The sequence below is a fragment of the Sciurus carolinensis genome, chromosome 3, assembly GCF_902686445.1.
Source record: "Sciurus carolinensis chromosome 3, mSciCar1.2, whole genome shotgun sequence".
Lineage (NCBI taxonomy): Eukaryota > Metazoa > Chordata > Mammalia > Rodentia > Sciuridae > Sciurus > Sciurus carolinensis.
The window spans coordinates 148,315,403-148,342,695 of NC_062215.1; the positions used below are offsets into that span (position 1 = coordinate 148,315,403).

The 27,293-nt window shown below is 39.0% G+C and overlaps 2 protein-coding genes, 1 non-coding gene and 2 pseudogenes across 5 annotated transcripts in view; 2 read left to right on the forward strand and 3 right to left on the reverse strand.

Moving 5' to 3' along the window:
- Positions 1-1,697: 1,697 nt before the first annotated feature.
- LOC124979516 (uncharacterized) lies at positions 1,698-26,981 on the reverse strand. Its single transcript, XM_047543884.1, has 3 exons — positions 26,970-26,981; positions 26,001-26,928; positions 1,698-1,761 (listed from the first exon to the last, which is right to left on the reverse strand). The coding sequence occupies exons 1-2, from the start codon at positions 26,979-26,981 to the stop codon at positions 26,026-26,028; spliced, it is 915 nt and encodes a 304-aa protein (XP_047399840.1). The 3' UTR covers positions 1,698-1,761; positions 26,001-26,025.
- LOC124979041 (40S ribosomal protein S27-like) lies at positions 2,849-3,578 on the reverse strand (annotated as a pseudogene).
- LOC124979515 (E3 ubiquitin-protein ligase FANCL-like) lies at positions 12,935-25,660 on the forward strand (annotated as a pseudogene).
- Trnaa-ugc (transfer RNA alanine (anticodon UGC)) lies at positions 15,550-15,622 on the reverse strand. The gene has a single exon. It is a non-coding gene; the product is annotated as a tRNA-Ala (tRNA).
- The window catches only part of Cflar (CASP8 and FADD like apoptosis regulator), a 43,106-nt gene continuing 41,921 nt past the window's right edge, over positions 26,109-27,293 (forward strand). For 2 of the 3 annotated variants that reach the window (XM_047543188.1, XM_047543187.1), the window contains exon 1: positions 26,111-26,429. The gene's annotated coding sequence lies outside the window, so the exon portion shown is untranslated. Of the gene's footprint in view, positions 26,430-27,293 lie in introns of all 3 variants that reach the window. The other variant, XM_047543193.1, reaches the window with a different exon arrangement.

The window sequence follows — 27,293 nt, forward strand, 5'->3', positions numbered from 1 at the left end:
TGATAACTGTCATTTTTGTTCATCTGATCTTTTACTTGTTTCGGCAGAAGGGTACTCAAACCCCTATTATTTCAATTTGCCAGAAGAGAAGGTATAAAGTCAACAGAACCACCAGTGGTTGCATGGGCAGTATTCAAGATCCACATCCTGAGGTTTTCATGGTATGATACTTGCAAAGAATAAGGCAGCCCAAGAAACTTTATTCATTGTTCAACAAGAATTTAACCACTATGGCAGAGATGGCTAGCTGTCCACTAAAATATGCCCCCTTTCCATATTATGGAATTGTTCTTAGGAAGTGGCTGCTGTCATGTCCATAACCAGGGCAGTGGGTAGATTGCAGGAAAGTCAAAGAAAATGCCTAGAGAAAGCATGGGCGACATATGGTTTATTGGGAAAAACTTACGAGAGATGAGTGATTGCTCCAAGGAGAATTCAGTGGCAACAGACTGAAAGAATAACACCTCTGTCCCTTAAGGTGCTTTGCCAAACATGACCTCCACCCCCTCATAGTATTCTGTCAAGTGATAGTCATCTGGGCAAGTAACATATGCTTTCCAATGGTACCGTCAGTTCTGCACCCATCCCCACTCAGAGAAGGGTTTTATGCCTTAAACTGCAGAAGCAGTGATGTCATCAGTATTAACTTGCTTGTATGACCAGCATCCCAAGGAGCAACTGTCCCGGCAGTAGCTTTCTAGATAACAATAGCTTGCCCTAGTTCCCAGAGTGCATAAGAGAAATCCAGTGTCCTTCCAGATAATATGTAGCCAGACTTTCCAGCCCAGGCTTGCTCTCACTGTTCCGTTTACTTGGCTAGGTTTTTGAGAACAGAAAGGGGGCATTCAGGGAAATTGTGCTTGACTGTCTCCCTGTCTTTAGGGATGATACAACTGCCAAGCCAGAAACTATGTTTTCCAACCCCTGCCACCGTTTGTATCTTAGTGTGGCCAAATGTCATTTTCACCAATGGAATAGGAAAGAAGTGAAGTGTGTCATTTCTAAGACAAGGCTTCCAAAAAAATGGATATACCTTCTTCACACTCTTTTCTTTCTGATGACTGAATGCTGAGGATAATAAGTATCCTTGGAATGATTAAACCAACATATGAAGAGTCTCAGAGTTGAAGACTTTGTCCCCATCAGTGAACTATTGGGAGGCTGCAGAATTTTAGGGGGTGCAGTGCGGCCTAGTTGAAGGAACTTAGGTCATTGGAGGGGCATGCCCTAGAAGAGTATATTGAGACCCCACCCTTCCACTCTCTTTGCTTCCTGGCCACCACGAGATGAGTAGATTATGCCTCATGTGAAAATGTGAGCCACAATGTGAAAATAAAATGTGAGCCAAAATAAATCTTTCCTCCTTATACTTTTATTTATTTGGGTATTTTGTCACAAAGGAAATCTAACACAGTTTTTTCCCAACTTTTTAAAAAAAAATCATTTAAAATCTACAAAGCAGAAATGCTTAAAGAATACACATATACCCTTCACCTAGAGACAATACTTGTTTTATTCAGATGATCTCCTCAATTTTACAATCATGTTTTTGCTTAAGCAGTTTTTAGACCTAGTGTTTTAGTCAGCTTTCTTGCTGCTATGACTAAATGATCTGACAAGCACAATTATAGAGGAAGAAAGGTTTATTTGAGGATTCATGGTTTCAGAGGTCTTAGTCCATAGAAGGCTGGCTCCATTCCTTGGGGCTTGAGGTGAGGCTGAACATCATGGTAGAGTGTGTGGCAGAGGGAAGTTGTTCACCTGAGATCAGGAAACAGAGAGACTTCACTTGCCAGATACAAATATATATATACCTTAAAGCCAAGCTCCGATTCCCACCTCCTCTAGCCATACCCTACCTGCCACCAATTAACACTCAATTACTCCCATCAGGGATTAATTAATTGATTGGGTTAAGACTCTCAAAACCCAATCATTTCTCCTCTGAACCTTACATTGTCTCATATGTGAACTTTTGGGGGACACCTCACATCCAAACCATAATACCTAGTCTCCAATCCTTCTCTCCCAATGACTCTAGCTTGAAGTCTTTCTTTCACTCTTGTCTTGAACCTATAAATGGCATTTTTAGTATAAATTTTACTTTAGTTGTTCTTACTGCAAAATTCAGTGTTATTATGTATTAGTAATAATCAAAGGCAATATTTTCCAAATTATTTTATATCATCATTTAAATGAATCCTCCCCATAACTCAACTCTATACAGATTAAACCTTTTTTATTTTTGAATTGTTTTGCACAAAACCCTTCTAAAATGTGTTGAATATTTTTCTTCCTCTTGAAACAGTATGCACAGAATATCCTTTGGCCTTTGCCTGACTTAGGCTCTGATTGAAAACACCTGTTATTGCACTGGTCCATGGCAGAGCCATGCCTGATAATCGAGGACTCCAGATGCTTCTTTGGTCATTTTCATCATATATTCTTTTGTATCATTCACAACCAGCTGCCACTCTTTCTCCTGATCCAGCGGTTTTTTTGTTGTTTTGTTTTTTCATTCTCAGTTCCTAATAATCTAGGAAACCAGTCAAGGAACTTGCTCTCATTTGTGATAAAAATAACTAGACCCCAGGGATCTTATAAATCAACTGAATTAATTTGGTGGTACCTGTTTTGTACACTTAAATGCCACTTCCTAGTTCTTGGTCAGATTGTTAGCTAAAATTTTTTTCTTAATAAGCAACACGTTACCTCAGATGTATACCTCATATGCATTATCAACATAATGTGTATAAGTACATGTAAATTCATGCATAGTACATTAAATCAATTAAGATTTTTTTTTGTCCATAATCAAAACTTATTGAAAAACACCAAAATAGGAGATCATTGTTGTATACCTTACAAAATCAAACATAATTACATTCTCTTGGTAGAGTTACAAGAATTACTGAACTCATAATGTTTCTGTGAAAAAACACAAATTCTAGAAGTTGCATAGATCATTAATGTTGCTTTCTTCCAAAAGAACAACCTTCTGTGAGTTTGTCCTTTCCTCCTGTAGGCTGACACAACACTGTTGAACAACCTACACAAAAGAACCACCGTCTGAGCATGACTGAAAACCAAGGTAATCTTGTAGCAACCTGGACATTTTACATCTATAAAATAAGAATTTGGACTTTGCACTAGCGGTTTCTTTTTATGTTTTTCTTTTCCTCTTCCAAGGAAGCATGTAGCAAATCTTTAGCCAAAGGCGTGGTGATCATTTCCCAAACACAGTTTGCCCAGATCACTCAGGGCACAGACTCTTCTATCAATAAGAGTTTTACTTCTGTACATCCTCCTTGAGAATGCTTTGAGGACAAGGACTCTATTTCCTTATATAGTACTTGGAACATAGTGAAAGCTCAAAAATATTTGTTCAATAAATTAATTAATGGGTATTACAGTATAGCCTCCTAGTGTGACAGGATTTTTAAAAAAAGTTTATTTGTTCCTTTGCATTTAACCACGGTGGAGTGGAGGTGGGGAGGAAGAGATGGATTAGGGGCTGGTGGTACAACTTCTCAGCTCTAAGGGCAGGACCTTTTTCTTTTTCTCTTGAATTCCCAGAGGCTAGATCAATGCCAGGTACATAATACTTAATTAATTAATTTAGTACCTGCCATATGCCAGATATATCCTAAAGACTAATTTGTATAGTAATTCTGGTTTAGAACTATTATATCATTACCTTTTTACAGATGGAAGAACTAAGGAAACTTGCCAAGGTCACACAGCTAGTGAGAGGCAAAGATGGAATTCAAATCCAGAACCACTCTCACCCTTATGCAATAGTACTGGGTATATTTTTGGAAATAACTTAGTTACTTACTAATTTCTGCACCTTTCTTTGCTCATGAAGTCTGATGATACAAATCTACAGTTGACCTCAATGGAAACCAAGCCTATTAGAATTGTTTATTTTACTCTTCTCAAGAACCTAGACTTCTAGAACTTCCATAGTTGTTGAGGCAGGATGTATGACCAGGAAAAGCAAACATGGAGTCTTTGCTGTGGTTAATTCTCCACATTCCAAGTCACTGTGATGTAAGGAAAAGTATTTGATAAATTGTTGGGAACCCTAGGATCTTGTCCTACTTCCACCACTAGCTAGACATGAGACTTCTTAATCTATCTACTCTCTTTAAGCTTCACATTCTTCATCTGAAAATTGAGCTAACCCACTAATCCCTGAGCCCCACCATCAGAGACTCTGATTTTATTAGTCTGAGATTGTGAGGTTTTTAAAGCTCCTCAGGAAAAGTCTAAAGTGTAGCCAAGGTTGATAATGACTAGATTCAATGAAATTTATTGCTTCTTTGTTACCTGTGGAGAGAAAAAGAGAGCCTTGAACAGTTCTTTTTCTGGGCTCAGAGAACTGGAGAACTTGCCTTGGTCCCAATTTCCAAAGACCCTACTCTAGCTCTTCTTAGGTTGTGTCTTTCCTCCAGGTGGGGAAAATGATCAGAGAGTTGGGAGGAGTCTGTAACACCAAGAGGATCTGCCCCTGCACGGACTCTCCATCCAGAAATTTGTGTACCTGAGACCTGAAGTTCTCTGCTCAAAGACCTCTGAGCCAGGGCCTGCACTGACCTTCCCCAGTTCCATCCATCAACAGCAATCCATACTGCAGGCATGCACATCCCTAAGCCCTAGGGATGGCCCTTTCTAGAGCAATGTGATGGAGAGTGGACTTGTAGGCTGGAGTGTCCGCAGATGTGTACACAGGCATTGTATGAGGACTTCTGGAGACAGGGATGGGAATGGTACAGTGGGGAGGAAGTTAAAAGTCTGGCCCTCCTGGTCTGTCAAATAGGAAGGTGATGTGGGCTCCCAATGTGGACCAAAACAAAACAAAAAATAAACAAGCAGGGCATGGTGGTGCACGCCTATAATCCTAGCAGCTCAGGAGGCTGAGCCAGGAGGATCACAAGTTCAAAGCCAAACTCAGCAACTAAGTGAGACCTTGTCTCAAAATAAAAAATGAAAAAGGCTGGGGATGTGGCACAGTGGTTAAGTGCCACTGGGTTCAATCTCTGGTTAAAAAAGAAAAACAAAATAAAAACAAAGAAGTATGTGAGCTAGGTTGAAAGACACAGTGGCATGTGATGAAGTGGTGGGAACCAGGGGATAAAGGACTTTCATTAGGACAGGTGGGTTGGAGATGGTGATGAAGATGCAGAGCCTGGAGTTCTAGAATAGTGGTTTTCAAATTAAGGACAGGTGCCAATCTGTAAGAAAATTTTCCTTAGTGTACAAACAAACAAACAAACAAAAAAACCCAACATTGTGAATCTTATATAAAACTCAAAGTATTCAATTTAAAGGATTATTTGATATTTTGTTACTATTATTTATATTTTAATTTTTTCATTTTTATGAACTTAAAGTTATAGTAGATAATAAATTTTTATTTTGGAGTTGTTATATTTCTTTTAAAAATCCTTATTTTGTCCAAACAAAGCTATCATAGATTACATAGGATCCTGTTCCACTTACTGTTCCACAAAATCCACAGTCTAGAAACACCTGCTTTAGGAAACAGAGGAATTCAGGCTGGATATTGGTTGGCCTGATTATCCAAATGCAGCCAGTGCCCAGTGTCACTATATGTAGTAGAGTTTGGTCTTTTCTTAGCATGGCCCCCTCTTTGGCTAACAACACACAATAGTCTTCTATAACACGGGCTCTAGAATTAGACTCCCTTGTTTTGAATCCCAACTCTGCTTGTTATTGTATGTATGCCTTTAAACTCTGGTTACTTAATTATTTAGACTCTCTGAACCTCAATTTTCCCTTTAGCAAAATGTGAGTAATGATCTATGCAACAGTGGTGTATAAAGCACATATTAACATGCCTAAGATATAAAAATAACTACCACTTACTGCATGTCTACATTCAAAAGTAGCTTCCTAGGCTGGGGTTGTGGTTCAGTGGCAGAGTGCTTGCATAGCATGTGCAAGTCATTGGTTTTGATTCCCAGCACTGCATATAAATAAATAAAATAAAGGCCTATTGCCAACTAAAAATAAAAATAAAAAGTAGCTTCCCTAGCAAAAGCAGCATTGTAGGCCCCAGGAGGGGATGTGTGCATGAGAGACTGTCCCATGGAACCTGTGTCCTGAGCCATGGGGAAATAACTATATTTAACTCTGGTGTTAAGCACTGAAGCAGCATCTATTCCTTTGTATATTCCTTTGTGTTTAGCTTCTATCGTTTACCACAATATTTTCTTCCCAAACGTTTTATGATAAAAAGTTGTTCAAAAATAAAAGAAGGAAAAGCAGAGTGCCTGAGCATTTACTTGATGTTGAGAAAGGGCTCCCTGCTATGGAGGAGCAGATGGAAATAGGTCATTGCAAGTACAGAGCAGCAGTATGACACAGAGATGCCACATCTCTACCTAAACTTCACCTCCATCTGTGTCAGTGTCTCCCTCTGAGTCTGCAACACTGCTGACTCAGCTGGTGGCCTTCGGGCACTGATGATTTTTCTCTCCTCTGACCTTGACTACCTTTCTCTGTCTGACCCTGTAATCAACATGTTCCTTTAGTGCTTCAAAAAGGACAACAACAGACAGAACTCTGACAGGACTTGGCAGAGATTGGATGGATGCAAAAACTAGAGAAATACTACCAAGGAATGCATGAGCACTGAAACAGAAGGTAATTAAATTAGGGTTGAAAAAACAGGAGCGTCAAAGACAGAACCAGTACTTAAAAGGCAAGGGAATTTTTTTTAAAGGCAAAGGAATTGAAGTCTACAAAGAGACTGAGAATTAATGATCAGAGAGGTAGGAGATAAATCTGGAGAGACTGAAGTTGTAGAAGCAAAGGAAGAAAGGGTTTTGTTAAGAAGAGGAGAGGTCAAAGAGTAGGACCAAGATAAACAATGCCTGCAGGGCTGGGAAACTCCATCCATTTCCCCACTCCACATCAGGAGCCCTGGCAGCCAGGCCTTTCCTATGAGAGCAGGAGATGGGAAGAATCCTGTCTGCTAATCTGCCCAACTCCAAAGGGAAAATGAAAATACCCACATTGGGTATAGCTCAGTTGGATCATCAACTGAGATGCTCAGAATGGATTAGATCCACTTAGAATGTCAGAGCTTCCTGAGAAGAGCTTCCTGCTTTTGTTTGCCCATTTGTTTCAAAATCGATTTCATCAATGTATAATTTACATAAATAAATACACTCACTTTAAGTATAGAGTTTAGCGACTTTTGACAGAAGTATATTCCCATTATCCAAAGTATAGAATATTTCTATTATCCCCAAAAGTTTCTCATGACCCTAGGTAATCAACACTTCTCACCCACAGGTAATCGCTGATGGACTTTCTGTCATTCTAAATTTATTTTGTCTACTCTAGAATTTTGTATAAATAAACCATACAGTATAAATGTTTTTGTGTCTGGATTCTTTCACTCAGCACAATATTTTCTTCTCTAACATTTTAGTATAAAATTATTCAATCATAAAACAAAGGAGACAGAATTTTACAATGAGTACCCATACACTCACCACTAGATTCTAGCAGTAAATTTTACTATGTTTGCTTTAACACATCCATTCATACATCTTATTGTTTATGCATTTTTTTCATTTTTTTGCAGAGCCATGGATCAAACCCAGGGCCTTACACATGCTAGGCAAGCACTCTACCACTGAGCTACACCCCAGCCCCACTTTGATGCATTTTAGTTTATCCCTAAATGCTTCATCATGCACGTCAGACACAATTATCCGTGTTGTTGCATGAATCGGTTGTTCATTCCTATTTAATGCTTAATATTCTATTGTATGGCTAAACCACACATGATTTATCTGTTTGCCTGTTGATGGATAATTAAATTACTCCCAGATTTTTGTTATCACTAGAAAAGCTTCTATGAACATTTGTGTTCAAGTCTTTGAATGGATATATGCTTTAAAAAATATATTGAGTAAGTCCTTAGGAGTACTTTTGAGGGGTCATGTGGAAAGTGCAATTTTGTAACAAACAGCCAAACTGTTTTCCAAGTTGTATCATTTGACATTGCTACCAGTGATGTGTTGGAGTTGCAATTGTTTCACATTCTCACTGATACTTCGTATTGTCAGACCTTGGGTTTTAGTCGTTCTGGTAATCTTTTAATTTGCATTTCCTTGATAATGAATACTATTGAGCACATTTTCATGTTCTTAGTGGTCATTTGTGCATCCTATTTTGTGAAATGTCTGTTCAAATATTTTGCCCATTTGAAAAAAATGTCATTTGTCACATTATTTGATTATAAGAATTTTTAATACATTGCAGTTACATGCTCACTCTAAGATTGGTAATGAAAATACATTCCCCTAGTCTAAGGCTTAGATCTTTTGGGGGGAACAGAGTGTTTGGGATGGAACTTAAGGGTTCCACATGTTAGGTAAGCGCTCTACCACTGAGCTACATCCCCAGTTCCTTTTATTTTATTTTGAGATAAGGTCTTGCTATGTTGTCCAGGCCAGCCTCAGACTTGCTCTCCTCCTGTCTCAGTAACTGGGATTACACACACAACTTTTGGCTAGCCTTTTTTATTTTGTTAACAGTGATCTTTTCTAGAGGAGATTGAAATTTTTTGATGAACAATTTTTGAATGTTTTCTTTTATGGTTAATGCTTTGTTTATGTTTGTGTTTTAAGAAATCTTTGCCTACCTTAAGATTGCAAAGAACTTCTATGCAATCAGGAGCCCTTTGAGATGTTTCTATTTTATATCTTGGGTGATGATTACATGCATATTTGACTTATGGCTCATTATTAAAGTGAATATTCACATTTTGTGCACCTTTCTGAATCCTTTACATTTCACAATTTTAAAAAAGTTTCAACTTTTCCAATATACATATAACTTTGCTATAATTCTTAACTCTGAGATTGGAAAACAAAATACCTCAGTAGAAGAATTGGGAAATAGAGGAAGTGTCACAGAAAGTAGAGTAAAAAGACAAAGAAATGGAAAATAGGAGAAAAAAATCTACAGAGCAGGTTCAAAAAGCACAATACTCAAAAGAAGAAAGAAAGAAGGAAAAACAGAAAAAACAAAAATGAAACCAACTATACAAGTGTTTCCTAGACACTTATGAGGATGTGAGTTTCCTGATTAATGGCCCTGAGCGCCCAGCGCAGTGAATTAAGTTGTGTGTTATGGGGTACAACTTAAGAGCAGACCAATCACTACTGAGAAGTCCAAATTTGAGTGTTTATTAAGCTGGCCGGCTGACTGTCTCACACAATGCCCCAAAAATAGCTATTGGGAGAACAGCCCCGACCATAGGGTTGTAGGGGTTCTTATACCAAAAATCACATCAATCATAAGTGTCTGTTGCTATGATTCAAAATTACAAACTAACATCATGAGGTCATCAACAGAGGGGGAAGTGCGTCAAAATGACTCTTACCTAGGTACAAACTAAAGAATGGTTACTAACATCCACACAATCACCGTTCACATGGTACATTGTTTAGGGGCAATAGGAATCAAAAGAGAGCAATTTTTTATTACATAAGAATTGTCATTTTGTATTGCTAAACATGTCACTCTAAGCAACTGATGATGGGTACAGAGGTGCGGTGTTCCCATGGGAGAAGCTTATTTCCTACATAACATGGAGTCTCAGAGCAAAATGGAGTCTGTTTAGTCATTTCCCTTATAAGTCTGTTAACATTCTTATGGAGCCAGATCTGTCAACCCATCACAGTGGATGCAAGGAACATATTGTAAACTTTCAGAATGCATGGCCAATGGCTCAGGAAGTGACTTCTCCAGGAACCTGAAATTAATAATATACCTATTTGTCAACAGATTGAGACAAGATTTGGATAACTGAGTTTAAGTTTGAATTACATGGAAAACTACCAATGGATTGAACCAAAAGGCACTTAACCACTGAGCCACATCCCCAGCCCTGTTTTGTATTTTATTTAGAGAAGCATCTCACTGAGTTGCTTAGGACTTTAATAAATTGCTGAGGCCGGCTTTGAACTCATGATCCTCCTATATCAACCTCCTGAGCCTCTGGAATTACAGGTGTGCACCACTGCACGCATCTAAGGAGATTATGAATTTCAGAGAAAACTAGAAGTTGTGCAGAAAAGTAATCATAGTTTGGTACATAACTGGACCATGACTATTATTTGCACGATTATAAATTATTTGCATGATTATGAATTACAGATTAGGTTGAGCATCTAATCCAAAAATATAAGATCTAAAATGCTCCAAGATCCAAAACTTTTTAAGTACCAACCTGATGTAACAAGTGGAAAATTTCACACCTGAGCTCTGGTGATGGGTTGCAGCAAAACAAATGCACACTAAAAATATGTGTAAAATTACCTTCAAGTTATGCATATGAGCTGTATATGAAACATAAATGAATTTTGTGTTTAGAATTAGGTCTCATCCCCAAGATATTTTATTATGTATGTGCAAATATTCTAAATTTTTTAAAAATATGATATTCGAAGCAGTTCTAGTTCTAAACATTTTGGATAAGGAGTACTCAAACTGTAGCATAATTGCTGAAGATGAATCTAATTGAAGTCATAATATAACTATTTTGAGAAGATGGAGAAATAAAAAGTTAAGGGTTGTTATGATTTGAATCTAGAAAGTCCCCAAAGTTTGAAGGCTTGTTCCCCTGTGCAGCAGAGTTCAGAGGTAAGGATTTGAGTGATTATAGCTCAAGGGCTCTGACATCAATGGATTAATCCACTGAGGGATTTTTAGCTGCATGGATTATTGAAAGGTGGTGGAAACCATAGGTGGTGTGGCCTACTTGGAGAAAGTAGGTCACTGGGGGTGTGCCCTGGAATGGGCATATCTTGTCCCCACCTCTTTCCTTGTGATCTCTCTCCCTCTGCTTCCTGGTCAGTTCTACTCCACCAAGCCCTTTCTACCATGACGCTCAGCTTCACTATAGGCCTGAAGCAAAGAAGCCAACTCACCAGGAACTGAAATCTCTGAAACAATGACACAAAATAAATCTTTCCTCCTCTAACTTGTTTTTTTTCATGTATTCACAAAACTGACTAACACAGGGGTAAACACAGAGTGGGAACAATAGAGAAAGAGCTACAGTCTTCTCTTGAATACTATGAAGTAAATAGGAAATGCCTGAACCTCCTGTCTGCCCCAAATCAAGAAGTAGCAATATAAGCACAATAATATGATCATGATTATAACGTGAAACAGGGTTTCACTATGTTGCCCAGGGTGCTCTCAAATGCCTACGCTCAAGTTTTACTCCCAAACACAGCCTCCCAGTAAGCGCAACTTCAGACACACGTCACCACACCCAGCTATAAACATATTATCTGGAAACACAAGATAATCACTTAAAAGAACAAAAAGATTGCCTCTGGGGAGATGAAGAAAAGCACTTGATTAAATTCAACACTCCTTCATGATTTTTAAAAATCATTTAAAGATATAGTGATTATACATATTTATGAGATATATGTACACAATATGTAATGACCAAATCATGGCAATTAGCATATCAATAGCCTACAACATTTACATTTTCTTTGGGTTGGGAACATTAAACAAATTTCTTCTGGCCAGGTGTGATAGCATGAACCGGTAATCCCAGCAACTTGGGAGGCCGAGGCAGGAAGGTCATAAATTCAAGACCAGCCTTGACAACTTAGTAACTTAAAAAGACCTGGTCTCAAAATAAAAATAAAAAGGACTGAGAGCTGGGATTGTGGCTTAGTGGTAGAGAGCTCACCTACCAAGTGTGAGGTACTGGGTTTGAGCCTCAGCACCACATAAAAATAAATAAATAAAACAAAGGTATTTGTATCCAAGTACAATGAAAAAATATTTTTAAAAAAGTACTGAAGATGTATTCAATGGTAAAGTGCCCCTGAGGTCTACCCTGGTACAAAAACCAAAACCAAAACCAAAAACAAAACCAAAAAACATTTTTCCTCTGCTTATTTTGACATATACAATAGTGCTGGGGATGTAGCTCAGTGGTAGAGTGTTCACATAGCACGTATGAATCCCTGAGTTCATTCCCCAACACTGCAAAGAAAAAAAAAATACACACACACATACACAGACATATATAAACAAAAATTTAACTATAGTTCACCTACTGTGCTGTAGAACATCAGAATTAATTCCTCTTATCTACTGTGTTTTTTGTACCTAGTAAGTGACCTCTATCTCTCCTTCCAATTCATAACTTTAAAAAACTTTCCCCCTCCTTCCTTTCACCTTTCCCTTCTTGAATAATCCAACTAACTCTAAAGCCATTATGTGAGGCAGGGCAAGATAGGTTTTCAAGCAGAGTGACTGTCTGGTGTGGAATATGTCAGAGCCTGAGTAGGTTGAGGGGGAAGAGGGCAGAAGTGACATTGAGAGATTGGTTAGATATGAGAGAGTTACCCAAATAAGTAAATAACACATTGTTGGAGAAAGGAGTTACAAAAATTAAATAGAACAAATCCTGCCATTTTGAAAATGAATGGGAATAATTTGTGGGGACCCATGGATTTCAAGAAGTATAGACATAAATAGAAATAAGTATAGATGTAAATATATACATATGGATATACATGCATATATGTATATACATATATATGTATGTGTATATGGAATATACATACATATCTCCCATAGTTCTGTCCATTGAGAAGATTTTGGATCAGTTACCTGCCAATAACAATTAAAAAATAGAAAATGCTGGAGGTTGTGGTTGTTGTTCAGTGGTAGAGCACTTGCCTAGCATGTGTGAGGCACTGAGTTTGGTTGTCAGCACCACATAAAACTAAATGAAGAAAATAAAGCTAAAAAAAAAGGAAAAAAGGAAAAGAAAAGAAAATAGAACATGCAGATCTTGGCTTCTGAATAATAAATTCTTTACTAAAAGGAATCAAGATTTCTTGAAGAAATGTCTGATTCCAGCACTGAAGCGGGGAAAGGACAGGTTGTTCATGGAATGTGTGAGTATACCATAAAGCAAGGAAGTACTCAAAGAACAAGAAGGGCAGGTCAAAAGGATACAGATGCCAACTTGAAGGGACTCCTCTGGCCAAATCGGGGATGAGCTTAGCATCAAAGTAAATATTGATTTAAACAGAGTTTCTCCCAGTGATTAAAGTAGGAAATCACAAGTCAATTGTAATATAGATAGGTAGATAGACAGACAGACAGACAGACAGACAGATAGATAGATAGATGCAAACACATGCCAACACGCCACCTGTGCAAGTGCAAACACCTGCTCATTTAGTCTCTCTGTTACTCCCCAGACTGTGAAAACCTGGAGAAAACTGAGTATGAAGGATTCATTCTAGCTCAGGGAAGAAGCTTCCACTTTAGGATATTATTGCAGAAGATTTGCAACTGAAGAATGTGAGATTAGTATGTAACTAGTGGCAGAGAACAATGCTTAATGGACACCCTCAGTTGGTGTAACAGAGAACACTCTCTTGATCTAACGAACTTTATGATGGAGTTGAAAATAGTTTTGGAAGTTGCTTGAAAGAATAGGTAAGAGCTATATGCACTACCTCCTCCCCCCCAGTTGTACTCAAGCCTTATTGAAGAGATAGGAACTCTCAGTTGTAAAACTTGTATATGTACCATAGAGTTAAAAGCCAAAAATGCCTCTGGTAGAGAGCATCTAATCACTCTTAAGTTGAAAGTCAAGTACATGAAGAATCATCAAATTGATTTGTGGATTTTCCTGTTCCATTTTCTGTTTCCTGGACACCACAGAACTCTTTAATAAGCATTCGTAGTTCAGTTTTTGGCAGCATTAGACTCACTGAAGACATTTTGGGATGTTATGGATAAAATCAATGAGACCTGGGTACTTGAGCCAAAAAAACCTACAGAGTGCAACAGTATGCAGAATGCATTAGGGAATGATGCTTCCATAAATATAGAGGTAGAACCCTGTCATTCTAGAATGCTTCCTAAGTGCTGATTTCTTGGAGCAGACCATATAATCTGACCCCTGGGAATTAAGATGAGCAGGAACACACACTTATGGGATCCAGAAAAGAGCCTGTTACAAAATTTGAAAGATGTTTTGGAAATTTACTTTCCAGCTTATGCTGTCTTAGAAAAAAAATTTGATTTTACTATGGATTGCAGAATTTGTTATTTTAAGCCTGCCATCTTGATTAACTTGGTGATGCCATTACTAATCAATTGTGTGGTAATTTCCAGTATGGACAATTTCTCTATTAAATACGTTTTTCTGAGTGATTAAGAGTATTACTCACTACTGGGCAGAGTTTTAACATCACATATGGTGAATATACATATTACAATAAGTCAATTACCTTGAAAATATTTGGGAGGAAACCCCAAAATAAGAAGGCAACATTTTTGGGCTGGGGATGTGGTTCAGTGGTAGAGTGCTCGTCTAGCATACGTGAGGCACTGGGTTCAATCCTCGGCACCACATGAAAAATAAATATATAAAATGAAGAGTTTAACATGCACTAATTGACTTAATCTTTTTTTAATCAACCTCCTGAGTTGCTTATAATCCTAGCAACTCAGGAGGTTGAGGTAGGAGATTCCAAGTTTGAGGACAAGCTCAGTAACTTAGTAAGATCCTTTAAATAAAAAAGAAAGAAAGAAAGAAAAAAAAAGGACTGGAAAGTATGGTAAAGCACCACTGGGTTGAAAGAAAGAAAGAAAGAAAGAAAGAAAGAAAGAAAGAAAGAAAGAAAGAAAGAAAGAAAACAATATAATACTTTCTGATGACATGGAAACTTTAAAAAATTATCAAAATGATTTTTATATATTAGGAGAGAATATAAGGCAGGACATACTAACATCAAAAAGAAAATTATGAGGCTGGGGTTGTGACTCAGTGGTAGAGGGTTTGCCTAGCAAGTATGAGGCACTGGGTTCAATTCTCAGCACCACATATAAATAAATAAAGTAAAGGCATCGTGTCCATATACAACTAAAAATTTTTTTTTAAAGAAAATTATGATGAAGTCATAATAATACACATCCGCCTTTGTCTCTTATTAAAAGTAAACTGGGAAACTGGCTGAAGTCCTTAGAGACTTTCCAAGTCTGTGGTCCCCAAACCAATAGTGGAAGTGGATGTTTACAACAAAGGAGATCTTGACTATTGACTATGTCTGGATAGGTAAAAATTTCTCCTATTTATTTATTTATTTGTTTGTTTGTTTGTTTATTTATTTATTTAGTTAGTTTTGCAGTGCTGGGCATTGAATGTAGGTAAACCCTACCACTGAGCTACATTCCCAACCCTTTTTATTTTTTATTTTGAGACAGGGTCTCACCAAGTTGCCCAGGTTGGCCTGGTCCTGAACTTGGGGTCCTCCTGTCAGCCTCCCAGGTTACTGAAATTACAGGCATGTGGCACCTTACCAGGCAGGAAAGGTAGAATCTTGACAGGGATCTTAAAATGAATGATTTCAAATGTAGCTAGATTTTTTCCTTTTTCTTTCTTTCTTTCTTTTTTTTTTTTTTTTTTTTTTTTTTGGTTCAGATTTTTTTTTCTTTTTCTTTTTGCGGTGCTGGGAATTGAACCCAGGGCCTTGTGCTTGCAAGGCAAGCACTCTACCAACTGAGCTATACCCCAGCCCCTGTTCAGATTTTTAAAAAAAATTTTTATTGGTGCATTATAATTATATGTAAGCATGGGATTCGTTGTTACATATTTGTATGTGCACACAACATAACAATGTAATTTGGTCAGTTTTGTTCCCCAGTATCCCCCCTTTCTCACCCCTCACCCTTCCCCATGGTTCCCTTCCTCTACTCTACTGCTCTCCTTTCTGTTTTCATAAGACCTGTCTCCCACATATTTTCCCCCCTTTTTCTCTCTAGTTTTCACATATGAGAGAAAACACACAACCCTTGACTTTATGGATTTGACTTATTTTGCTTAACATAATGCTCTCAAGTTCCATCCATTTTCCTGTAAATGGCATAATTTCTTTCTTTTTTATGGTTGAATAAAACTACATTGTGCCTATATACTATATTTTCTTTATCCACTCATCCATTGATGGACATCTAGCTGATTTTATAATTTGGCTATTGTGAATTGTGCTGCTATAATAAACATGGGTATGAATGTATTGCTATAGTATGCAGACTTTAATTCTTCATTAGTAAGATAGCTGGATCATTTGGTGGTTCCATTTCTAGTGGTTTGAGGATCCTCCATTCCATTTTGATTGTACTTATTTATAATTCTAACAACAGTGTGTAAGTGTTCCCCACACCCTAACCAGTATTTATTATTTCTATTCTTCATGAATGCCATTCTAACAGGAGTGAGACTGAATCTCAGTATAGTTTTGATTTGCATTTCCCTAATTATTAATGATATTGAACATTCACCAATTGCCCAAATAATTTTTTAAACTTTTTTTCCCAATTTTTTTGTAGTTGTAGATGGACAACATGTCTTTATTTTATTTGTATTTTTACGTGGTGCTGAGGATCAAACCTAGTGCCTTAGGCATGCTAGGCAAGTGCTCTGCAACTGAGCTACAGCCCCAGTCTGCCCCAATAATGTTTTGATAGCAAAAAAAGATGGTAAATGGGGTCTGAGGATCAAAGGGTAGTAATGAATCATTGTCAATGTACAGAATCTTACGGTTGTATTGTGTCCCTGTCCTTGTTTATAGGAATCATATGAGAAAATATGGGATTAATAAGCCATCACACAAGCAACTTACTCTTAAATATTCAGAATACAAGAAGTCTTCATACCACACTTGCTACTTTTCTGTTAGTTTGAGATTTTACAGGAAAAACTTTAAAACCCAGCCTAGTTTGGTGGCCTACAATCCCAGCTACTCAGAAGGCCAAAGCAGGAGGATCAGAAGTTTGAGGCTGTCCTGGGTAACTTAGCAAGAACCTGTCTCAAAATAAAAAATGAAAAGAATTGGGGATTTAACTCAATGGGAGAGTGCTTATTTAGCATATGCAAGGCCCTGGGTTTCATCTCCAGAACTGAAAAACAAAACAACAATTTCAAAAGACAAACAACCCCTTGCCCCAAACAAACAAAACACCTTATTGAAAACAGCAGTTGAAAGGAACTTCTTTCATCTAATAAAAGGAATGTATAAAAACCTATACATATCACACTTAATGATGCAATGCCAAAAACATTCCTTTTAAAGATAGGGATAAAACAAGGTCATTCGCTATCACTGCTTTTATTCAGTATTGTGTCAGAGGTGCTAGCCAGCACAGAAAGACAAGGGGAAAAAGGAAGCTGGAGGTTAGGGAGAATGACTTCTGTGACTCCAAAAAGATCTGGGGCCACAGCAGACACCAGTTGTCCTTCATTCCACAACAATTCTGACACTATTCACTTGAAGATATATCAAATCCCACAGGTGGGGCTGGGGATGTAGCTCAGTGGTAGGCCACTTGCCTAGCACAGGTGAGGCACTGGATTCAATCCTCAGCATCACATAAAAATAAATAAACAAAATAAAGGTGTGGTGTCCATTTACAACAAAAAAACTAAAAAAGAAAAAAAAATCCCACAGGTAGACAGCTCAGTCCACTGACTGCCTCCCCCAGCTTTAGATGGCAGACTGTTTCAACTGTGCTTCTGACTGACTGGCTATAAAACAGGGTTCCCACAAACCCCTCTTTAGATTTTATTAATTTGCTTCAGCAGCTTACAGAACTCAGAGAAATACATTTGCTAACTTGTGAAGATAAAGATGAAGAGCCTTCTATGGTGATGCACACCTCAGCAACTTGGGAGGCTTGGGAGGCAAGCTCAAGGCCAGCCTGGATAATTTAGTGAGACCTTGTCTCAAAATAAAAAATAAGAAGAGGTGGGGATGTAGCTCAGTGAGAATTGCCCCTGCGTTACACACACACACACACACACACACACACACACACACACACACGCACACACACAAAGATATAGAGGAAAGATGAGGGGTGTATAGGAGAAGGAAAGGGGTAGGAAGCTTCCACGTCCTCTCCAGGTACCCCCTCCAGGGTCCTCCACAGGCTCAGTGATTGGAAATCTCTCCAAACTCTGTCCTTTGGGTTTATGAAGATCATAGGAATGATTGAAACATAGACAATTGTGTCAAAATACAATTGGACATAAAGGGAGGGTGGCCTGAGTTTTGCCTCTTTGCGGTGCATTTCTTCCTCCAGGGCATGGGACAGGATGCATCAAATGGGGGTATTCTGATCTACTCTCAGATAAGGTATGTCAGAGAATTTCTTAATGGCCAGCTGTAAGACAGGAAGGCAGGAAAGATTGGAGTTTCTATGAACTGCCTAGGGGAAAAGAAATTCTAGTTTCTATGGCTAAGTAGGGAAGGAGTTACAAGGCAGGAACTATGGATGAAAACCAAAAAATATATATCATAATTTCACATTTATATATTTCATTAGTTTATACTTCAGTCTTTATCATTTCCTTCTTTATGCCTGCTTTAGTTTTAGTTTTCTCTTCTTTTTCCAGAGTCTTAGGGTTGAAGGTAGGGTAATTGATTTGGACTCTTTTTCTTTATTTTATTTTATTTGTTTATTTATTTTTATGTGGTGTTGAGGATCGAGGCAAGGGCTCTACCACTGAGCCACAACCCCACCCCAAGAAGAACATTTTAACCCAGTCCCAGTCTACTCTTTGAGCTGAGGGTTGAGGTTATTTTTTTAAATTTAATTTTACTTTTAGTAGTATTGAGGTCAGATCTGGGGCCATACTCATGCCAGGCAAGCCCTCTACCACTGAGCTCCATCACTAGCTCCCTGGCTTTTTAAATTTTATCATGATGCTAGTGTTCAGTTAGGGCTGGGAAGTGGGAGTCCAGGCAATGCCCTGGCCTGGTGGTGAGCTTTGGCATCCCCATTTCCACTGTGCACTCAAAGTGATTATGGGTACCCCAAGATGCGGACTGGGGAGGTTGTGGGTGTGCAAGGTCAGATTTCAGCTCACACAGAAGTTAAATGTTTACACACACACACACACACACACACACACACACACACGCCTGCATGCCCCAAACTCTCAGGGATGTTCTCAGGGATGGTAGAATCAAAACCAGGATTTATAAATTCAAATGCCAACTAGAACCACACAGGCCCCAAAACTGGTTGCAGGAAGTGTGTGTGGAAACGTGGGAATCATGGGTAGAGAATCTGTGCCCTTCTTATGGGCGTGGCTTTGGTCCTGCTAGGACCTGCTGTGGCCAAAAGGGGATACAGGCTCCGTGATACCATATTTTCTTCCTTGTTCTCCCCAAGAGAGATAAAGATTCAGAAATTTAAAACAAAATAATCCATATTTTCCCTTTGAAATCCTGCTGCTGCTAATGGCTTGCTGGCCTCAGTCACACAGCTACCAATTTGTCATGTGTGTCTCACAGTGGGGTCAGTATTCCAAACCATCTCTTTAGGGCAGTGTGATTTGGACCCTTTTCCTAGCTTAATACAGACATTTATAGCTATTACTTCTCTCTAAGCAACTGACATATTATGGTTGATTTTCATTCATCTTAAGTACTTTCTGATTTTTCTTTGAATTTCTTCTTTGAGGGCTGGGGATGGAGCTCAGTAGTGTTAGAGCACTCACCCAGCATGCACAAGGATGTGGGTTCAATCCCATCACTGGAAAAAAAAATACTGTAGGTAATTGCTACTTTGACCCACTAGTTACTTAATGTGCTGTTTAATTTCTATCTATTGATGAATTTTCTACTTTTTTCCCATTATTATTTAATTTCATTGCATTGCAATTAGAAAACATGCTCTGAATTATTTCTATCCCTTTAAGTCTATTGAATTTTGTTATATGGCCCAGAAGAAAACCTATCCTGGAGAACATTCCCTGTGCCTTTTGTGAAGAATGTGTATTCTATTGTTGGAAGGAATGTTCTACAGATGGCAGTTAGTTCTAGTTGATTTAGAATGTTGTTTGAATATCTTCTTTCCTTGTTGATCATCTATTTAGTTGTTCTATGTATTATCAAACATGGGATATCAAAATCTCCAATTGTCACTGTTGAATCTCTATCTTTTCCTTCTATCAGCTTGCTTCATAAAATTTTGCATTCTTATTGACTGCATATACATTTATAATGGTTATATCAACTTTATTATTATAAGATGTATTTCTTGTTGTCACTGGGGATTGAACCCAGAGGTGCTTAACCACTGAGCCACATACCCAGCCCTTTTAATTTTTTATTTGGAGACAGGGTCTTGCTAAGTTGTTTAGAGCTTCACTAAATTGCTGAGGCTGCCTTTGAACTTGCCTCCTACTTCAATTTATCCTCCTGAGCCACTGGAATTACAGGTGTGAGCCACCATACTTGTTCCCCCTTTTAAAAATCTCTAGTAGCATGTTTTGTTTTAAAGTTTATTTGTCTGATATCAGTATAGTCATTCCAGCTTTCTTATGGTTGCATGATGTATCTTTTGACAGTCTTTATTTTCTATTTGTTTCTTTGAATATAAAGTTTGCCTGCTAAGGACAGGTATAGTTGGACCACAGTTTTTTAAATCTAGTCTAACGCTTTCTGCCTTTTGTTTATTTAATCCATTCTCAATGGTATTATTGAAAGAGTTGGATTTATATGTGGCATTTTACTTTTTGTTTCCTATATCTCAGATCTGTTCCTCTACTCCACCTTTACTGCTTTCTTTTACATGAAGTGAATATTTTCAGCCGGGCATGGTAGTGCACGTGTCACAACATTCGTGTTGTAAACCTAACAATACATTCAGTTATTACTTTACCATTTGTACTCATTTACTTAGCTCAATAGGACATTGCCTCCATTCATCTTTTTGGAATATTATTGGCAATTTCATAAATATTACATTCCTATATATTTTATACAATTGCTCTCCTCCCTCTCCTCCTCTTTTTTCAAGGTCATTCTGGGAATGGATCCCATGAACTCCTCACTCATGCTAGTCAAGCACTGAGCTCTATCCTAAGCTGTATACAAGTGCTTTTTAAATTGGTCAGGAGCAGGATAAACAATATCCATCTGTATTTTCTTTTATAATTATATAGTTATCTTTTTTGATGCTCTTTGATTTGGTTTGTGGATTTTAATTACTGTCTGGGTTCATTTGCTTTCAGCTGGAAGAGCTTCTTTTTAGTGTTTCTTGTTAAGACAGGATTGGTAGCACAAATTCCCTTTTGTTTTTCATTGGGGAAAGTCTCTACTTTACCTTTGCTTCCATGAGATCACTTCCTGAATATAGGATTTTTGGTTAACTTTTTTTTTTCCTTCAAGCACTTTCACTATGTTACCCCAGTATCTTTTGGTCACTACTGGTTTTATTATTATTATTATTATTACTATTATTTTTATTTTTTAGTTGTAGATGGGCACTATGCCTTTATTTTATTTATTTATTCTTATGTGGTGCGGAGAATCAAACCCAGTGCCTCACACGTGCTGGGCAAGTGCTCTACCACTGAACTATAACCCTTCACTACTGTTCTTGCTGAGACGTCAGCTGTTAATCTTATTTTGATTCATTTGTAAATAATTCATTGTTTTCTTGCTGCTTTCAAGACTTTTTCCTTGTCTTTGACTTTCATTATTTTTAAAGTGTGTCTCTTTGTGAATCTTTTTTATTTATCTTACTTGAAATTCACTGAGCTTCCTAGATATACAGGTTATTGTTTTTCAACAAATATGGGAAGTTTTCAGTCATTATTTCTTTCAGTATTTGTTCTGCTCCTTTGTCACACTCTTCTCCTTCTGTTATCCCCATTATGCACATGTTGGTGTACCTAATGGTGTCCCACATTTGTCTGAGGCTCTCTTCATTTTTCCTTTTTTTTTTTGGTACCAGGGATTGAATCCAGGGCCACTTACTACTGAACCACATCCCCAGCACCCGCCTCCTGCACCTTTTTGCTTTTTATTTTTGAGACAGGGTCTCACTAACTTGTTAAGATCCTTGCTAAATTGCCAAGGCTGGCTTCAAATTTATGATCCTCCTGCCTCAGCCTCCTGAATGACTGGAATTATAGGCATGTGCCACCATGTCCAGTTCTCTTCATTTTTTTTTTCTTCTCTGATCTTTGACTTGCATGTTCTTAGTAGATCTGTCTATAAATTAGCCTATTCTTCTCCTAGTTCAAATCTGCTGTTGAGTCCCCAATGAAGTTATTTCAGTTATTGCATTTTTTGATATTTTCATAATTTCCAGAATTATATTTTCCAGAATTTCTATTGGTTCATTTTAAAATAATTGTTATCTCTTTTTTGCTATTGTCCATTTGATGTGACAGTAAATAAATGTCACCCTTTTAATTCTTTAACCATACTTTCTTTAGTTCAGTGAACATGTTTATAATGACTATTTTGAATTCTTTTCTTTTAAAAAATTCTCATTGTAAATGGACACAATATCTTTTTATGCATTTATTTTTATGTGGGTCTAAGGATCCAACCCAGTGCCTCATGTATGTGAGGCATGTGCTCTACCACTGAGCTACAGCCTCAGCCTTTGAATTCCTTTTTTATGACAAATCCAACATCTGGTCATTCTCATAGGTGTTCTTTTGATTTGTTTTGTTTTCCAAGTGTGTGAGTCATATTTTCCTGTTATTTTGCCAGGCTGATAATTTTTTGTTGGAAAAAGGGTATTTGGGATAATATACGTAATGACTCTCAGTACTGATCACACCCCTAGGCTTGTTAGTATGACAAATAGTCCCAGACTTACTATGGTTCCACTTACAATTTTTCCACTTTATTATGGTGTGAAACTGATATATAGTCAGAAAAAATCTTACTTGAAATTTTCAATTTTGTCCTTTTCCTGGGCTAGCAATAGACACTACTCTTTTGTGATGGTGGGCAATGGCAGTGGGCTGCAGCTCCCAGAAGTCACAACATCAAGAGGTCAAACAACTGGTACTCTCTGGTGAACTGTGTTGCTAAACTCTGATGTTCAATAAGTTAGATGTATTATATGCATTTTCAGTTTTTCAGTTTTCACTGGGTGTTATAGTTCGGATTTGAGGTGGCCCCCAAAAGTTCACAGGTGAGACAATGCAAGAAGATTTGGAGGAGAAATGATTGGGTTATAACATTAACCTAATCACTGAATTAATCCCTGATGGAATTAACTGAGTAGTAACTGGAGGCAGGTGGGGGTGGCTGGAGGAATTGGGGGGGTGTGGCTTTGGGGTATATATTTTGTATCTGGAGAGTGGAGTGTCTCTCTTTGCCTCCTGATCACTACATGAGCTGCTTCCCTCTGCCACATTCTTCTGCCATGATGTTCTGCTTCACTTCGAGCCCCAAGGAATGGAGCCTGCCATCTATGGACTGAGACTTCTAAAACTGTGAGCCCCCCAAATAAATTTTCCCTCTTCTATAATTGTTCTGGTTGGGTGTTTTAGTCACAGCAGTGAAAAAGCTGACTAAAACAGTGGGCTTATCAAAACATAACTCCATCTTAAAGCAAGGAGCATCTGCATTTGCTTGTTTGTTTAGTGATTGGCCAGATTTGGTGAAATTCATACACCCCCATCTTGATGTTAAACTTCATTGCCAGCTGATTATTTTATTGTTTCCAATAGTACCTAGGATAAACCGCTCCATACATGAATCCAATTGAAATTTAACCCCTTTGAAGGAATATTTTATGAGGTCAGTGTGTAATATTTGTTCTTACTCCAGGAGGGCTCTCCCAGCAGTCTTAATCTGTTCTTTCCTGAAAACTAGCTGGTTTACAAGTTTTTTTCTATATCCATTGGGGATTGGTTCCAGAACCTCTTGCATGTATCAAAATTCTTGGATGCTCAAATTCCTATAGGATTGCATAGTACTTGCATATAACCTATACACATCTTATGGCATATTTAAAATCATCTCTGGATTACTTATAATACCTAATATAATGTAAATGTTACATAAATGGTGGTTATACTATATTGTTTAGGGAATAATGATGCAGGGGAAAAAGCCCACAGATGTTCAGTAAAAACAATTTATTTTTCTGAGCATTTTTGGTATGAGGTTAGTTGAATCCATGGACAACAAACTAGTGAATAGAGAGCCTACTGTATCTTGAATCTCTTCCCAATTACCTATTATCAAGACCTCTGCTAGACCACCCTTTGGCTTGAACTTTTCCATGCTCTGTAGCAAATGAAGTCAGTTCTTTGGGGAAGACATTAAGGACTATCTGTTTTATGGATTGCTTAATCCCCAGGCACAATCTCTGAGCCAAGTCTCTGGATCTGGTGGTAGAAAACAGCAAGCTTCTCTTAGAGTCATGTTTATGCTCCAAGAGCTTAGGTGGACAAAGGGCAGTGGGCTGAGGTCCTCTCTTCATGTGACTACCACTTGAGGAGCTGGTCATCAGTTAAAGGTCATCAGAAACCCAGTCTCTGAGCACTCTAGCTCAAGGTGGAGCATCAGTTCCATGAATTGGAGCTGGATGGAAGGGGATCCCTCATCTCTAATCCACACTCACTGGGATTTAGGTAGGAAAAGGAAAGGGATGAAAATGTTGACATTCTGCTCCTCTGACTGGGTGCTACTGGGAAACTTTGTGATTTTGGTTGCAGCAGTCTGAACTGGAGTTTGTCTTGCAGAATGAGAGGCGGAAGGACGGAGAGGTATTGGTTTAAATACCACAGTCTAGAGCTTTTTCATGGAAAAATTTTCATACAATTTTTTTGAATAGATGTTTATTTACTGTTTGCCCCTTAGGGTCATAAGTTTTACTAGTTTCCAATGGAGTAGGTCAGCTCTTTATGCTGTCATGCCAGTATTAATCTCTCTTGGTATTATTCTTGTAATTTCTCTGTTCAAATTTTTTTTTTTTTTTTTAAATGTGCTGGGAATCAAATTCAGGGCCTTGCACATACTAATCAGACATTGTGCCACTGAGCTACCACTTCAGCCAAAAATTAAGAAAATGTTAAGGGTTGGATATATAATTCAGTAGTAGTAGATGGCTTGTTCTAATGTCCCTAGAGGAGCTCCTATAAGAGGGGTACCTCTGCTCAGGACACGTGGGAAGAGGAGTCCTTGGCATATGAAATGGACAAGAATTTCAGCACATGCCAGAAACATATAGATTTATTTAGGTAAGCAGACACACATTCAAGGGCAAATGTCTGTTATCTTGAGAGAAGGAGAGATAACTTTTGGGGTAAAGTAATAAATACACATTGGAGGTAGTATGCTGGCCATCACCAGAGCTACAGCAACCTCTTGGTATAGGGTATTAATAGTTACAGAGGGCCGGGTAAGGCAGAGTACTCCTGTAATCCCAGCAATTTGGGAGGCTGAGGCAAGAGGATGCGAGTTCAAAAAATAGCTTCTGCAATTTAGTGAGGCCCTAAGCAACTTAGTGAGACCCTGTCTCGAAATAAAAAAGAAGGGCTGGGGATGTGGCTCAGTGTTAGAGTGCCCTTGAGTTCAATCCCCAGTCCAAAAAATAAATAAATAAATAAATAAATAAATAAATATAAATAAATAAAAAATATATACACACACATACATACATAGGTAGACAGACAGACAGACCGACAGAACTTAGGGGCTGTCCTACAGGCGGAGCCAGCTTTTCTAGCGTTTGCAGATTTTCATCCTGTTATTTTTTGCAGGCAGGAGAATGGTTTAGGCGTTAAGCCCTTTAGGCAGAGGGTTAAGGACATGGGCTGGGTTGGTGGTAAATGCTTCTTTTGCATTTCAAAGGTTCATGGGCATTTCCTACATTCCATCAGCTTCTAGGCGTTCTCTTTTGAGACAGTGTATTTTTCTTTTTCTGTATTCCCAAATTCCTATCTCACTAGTATTGGAAAGGCCGTGGGTTTGATTCCCAGCAAATACACACGCACACGCTCACCCCCCTCCTCCCTTAAAAACAATGATAGAGTCAGGGGTCGGGGAGGAGAAATAGTTAAATATCTCAGGGAAGTAGTTATTAGGAATAGATTAAAACAAAGCACGTTCACTTTTGCCACTTACTATTTTCACACACTGGTAATAAACACTAGGAGTGATCATAAAACAACACTCCGTACTTCTTCAAAACATCCAATACGGAGGGTTCGCAGAGCTCTCGAGTGGTTGTAGAACAGGAAAACACTAACAGGAAGCAGCGGTAAACGGTCTCGCTGGTTTTCAACTCAAAAGGCACTCCTGGGGGTTCGGTGAGTGGGGTCTCTGGACCGCAGAGGGCAACTGTATTCTTTCCGTAAGTTGAGACACGTCCAGTGCAAGCCCAGGCTACCGGAGTGGGAGTGGGCAGGGAAGCGCTACGCCCTATAATCGCCTGCACCACGTCGCTTCCAGGCTTCCCGTTTCTCGGCCTCCATGCTGCCTGTGCTTTCCGGTGTCTGGGGGAGTGAAGGCCCGGGGATCGGAGCGGAGGAGAGCCCGGGTGGGAGCAGGACGGTACGTACCGGTGCTCCCTAGCTGCTCCTGCGCAGAGTCCCAAGCAAGTAGCGCGAGACCCGCGGCACACGGGTCTGCGGACACTGGGTCTGCGCGTCAGTGCGCGGCCTGCGCCGGGGCGCTTCTCGGGCACCGCAGCTTCCGTGACTCGCCCCAGCAGGGGGCCCAGCAGGGTGCCCAGCAGGAGCAGGGGCGGGTGGGCCTTCTGCAGGTGACTCAGTTCTGTGGCCTCTTTCTCTCCGGTTTGCCCCTTGGGCACTGACTGGGCGGAGCGCCCCCGCCCCCTCGCCCCTGCTCCCAGCCCCTCACCCCGTCTACCCTGCGCAGGATTCGAGAAAGGGCGGCCTGAGGTTGCCGGGTTCCAGGTACTGCCGGGTGTACTCCCACAGCCTGGACCCACCCAGAGTGGGATCTCTGGGCCGTCGCAGACCACCCCTACAGCCCCCAGAGGCGCAAATCTGGCTGTAAGCTTTGGTGACAAGTCCCCAACGACTGTAAACTTCGATTAAAATGATCTGAAGAGTTCTTTCTTGGGCGAACTGTCGAAAACATGGGCAGTTTTCCTTTCGAAAAGTTGACAGAGAGGACTTTTTCTTTACTCAACCGGCCCTTCTGGCCCAGCGGGAAGTTTTAGTCTTTTGCAATAACGAGGTGAAGTAGATACAGGGTTGTTTACCAATGCAGTTTAATGTACGTTTTGACAAATTACAAGCTTGCCTTGGTAAAGTTGGGAATGCTAGAATTTCTTTAAGTCACCCTCCCTCCCAAAAGAAGCCCGTTTCTGTCGCCGACCTCCCGATCCCCCTTCAAAAGGACAGAGAAACGTGATCATTTCTAAGTTTTCACTTGACTGTGTCGAGATTT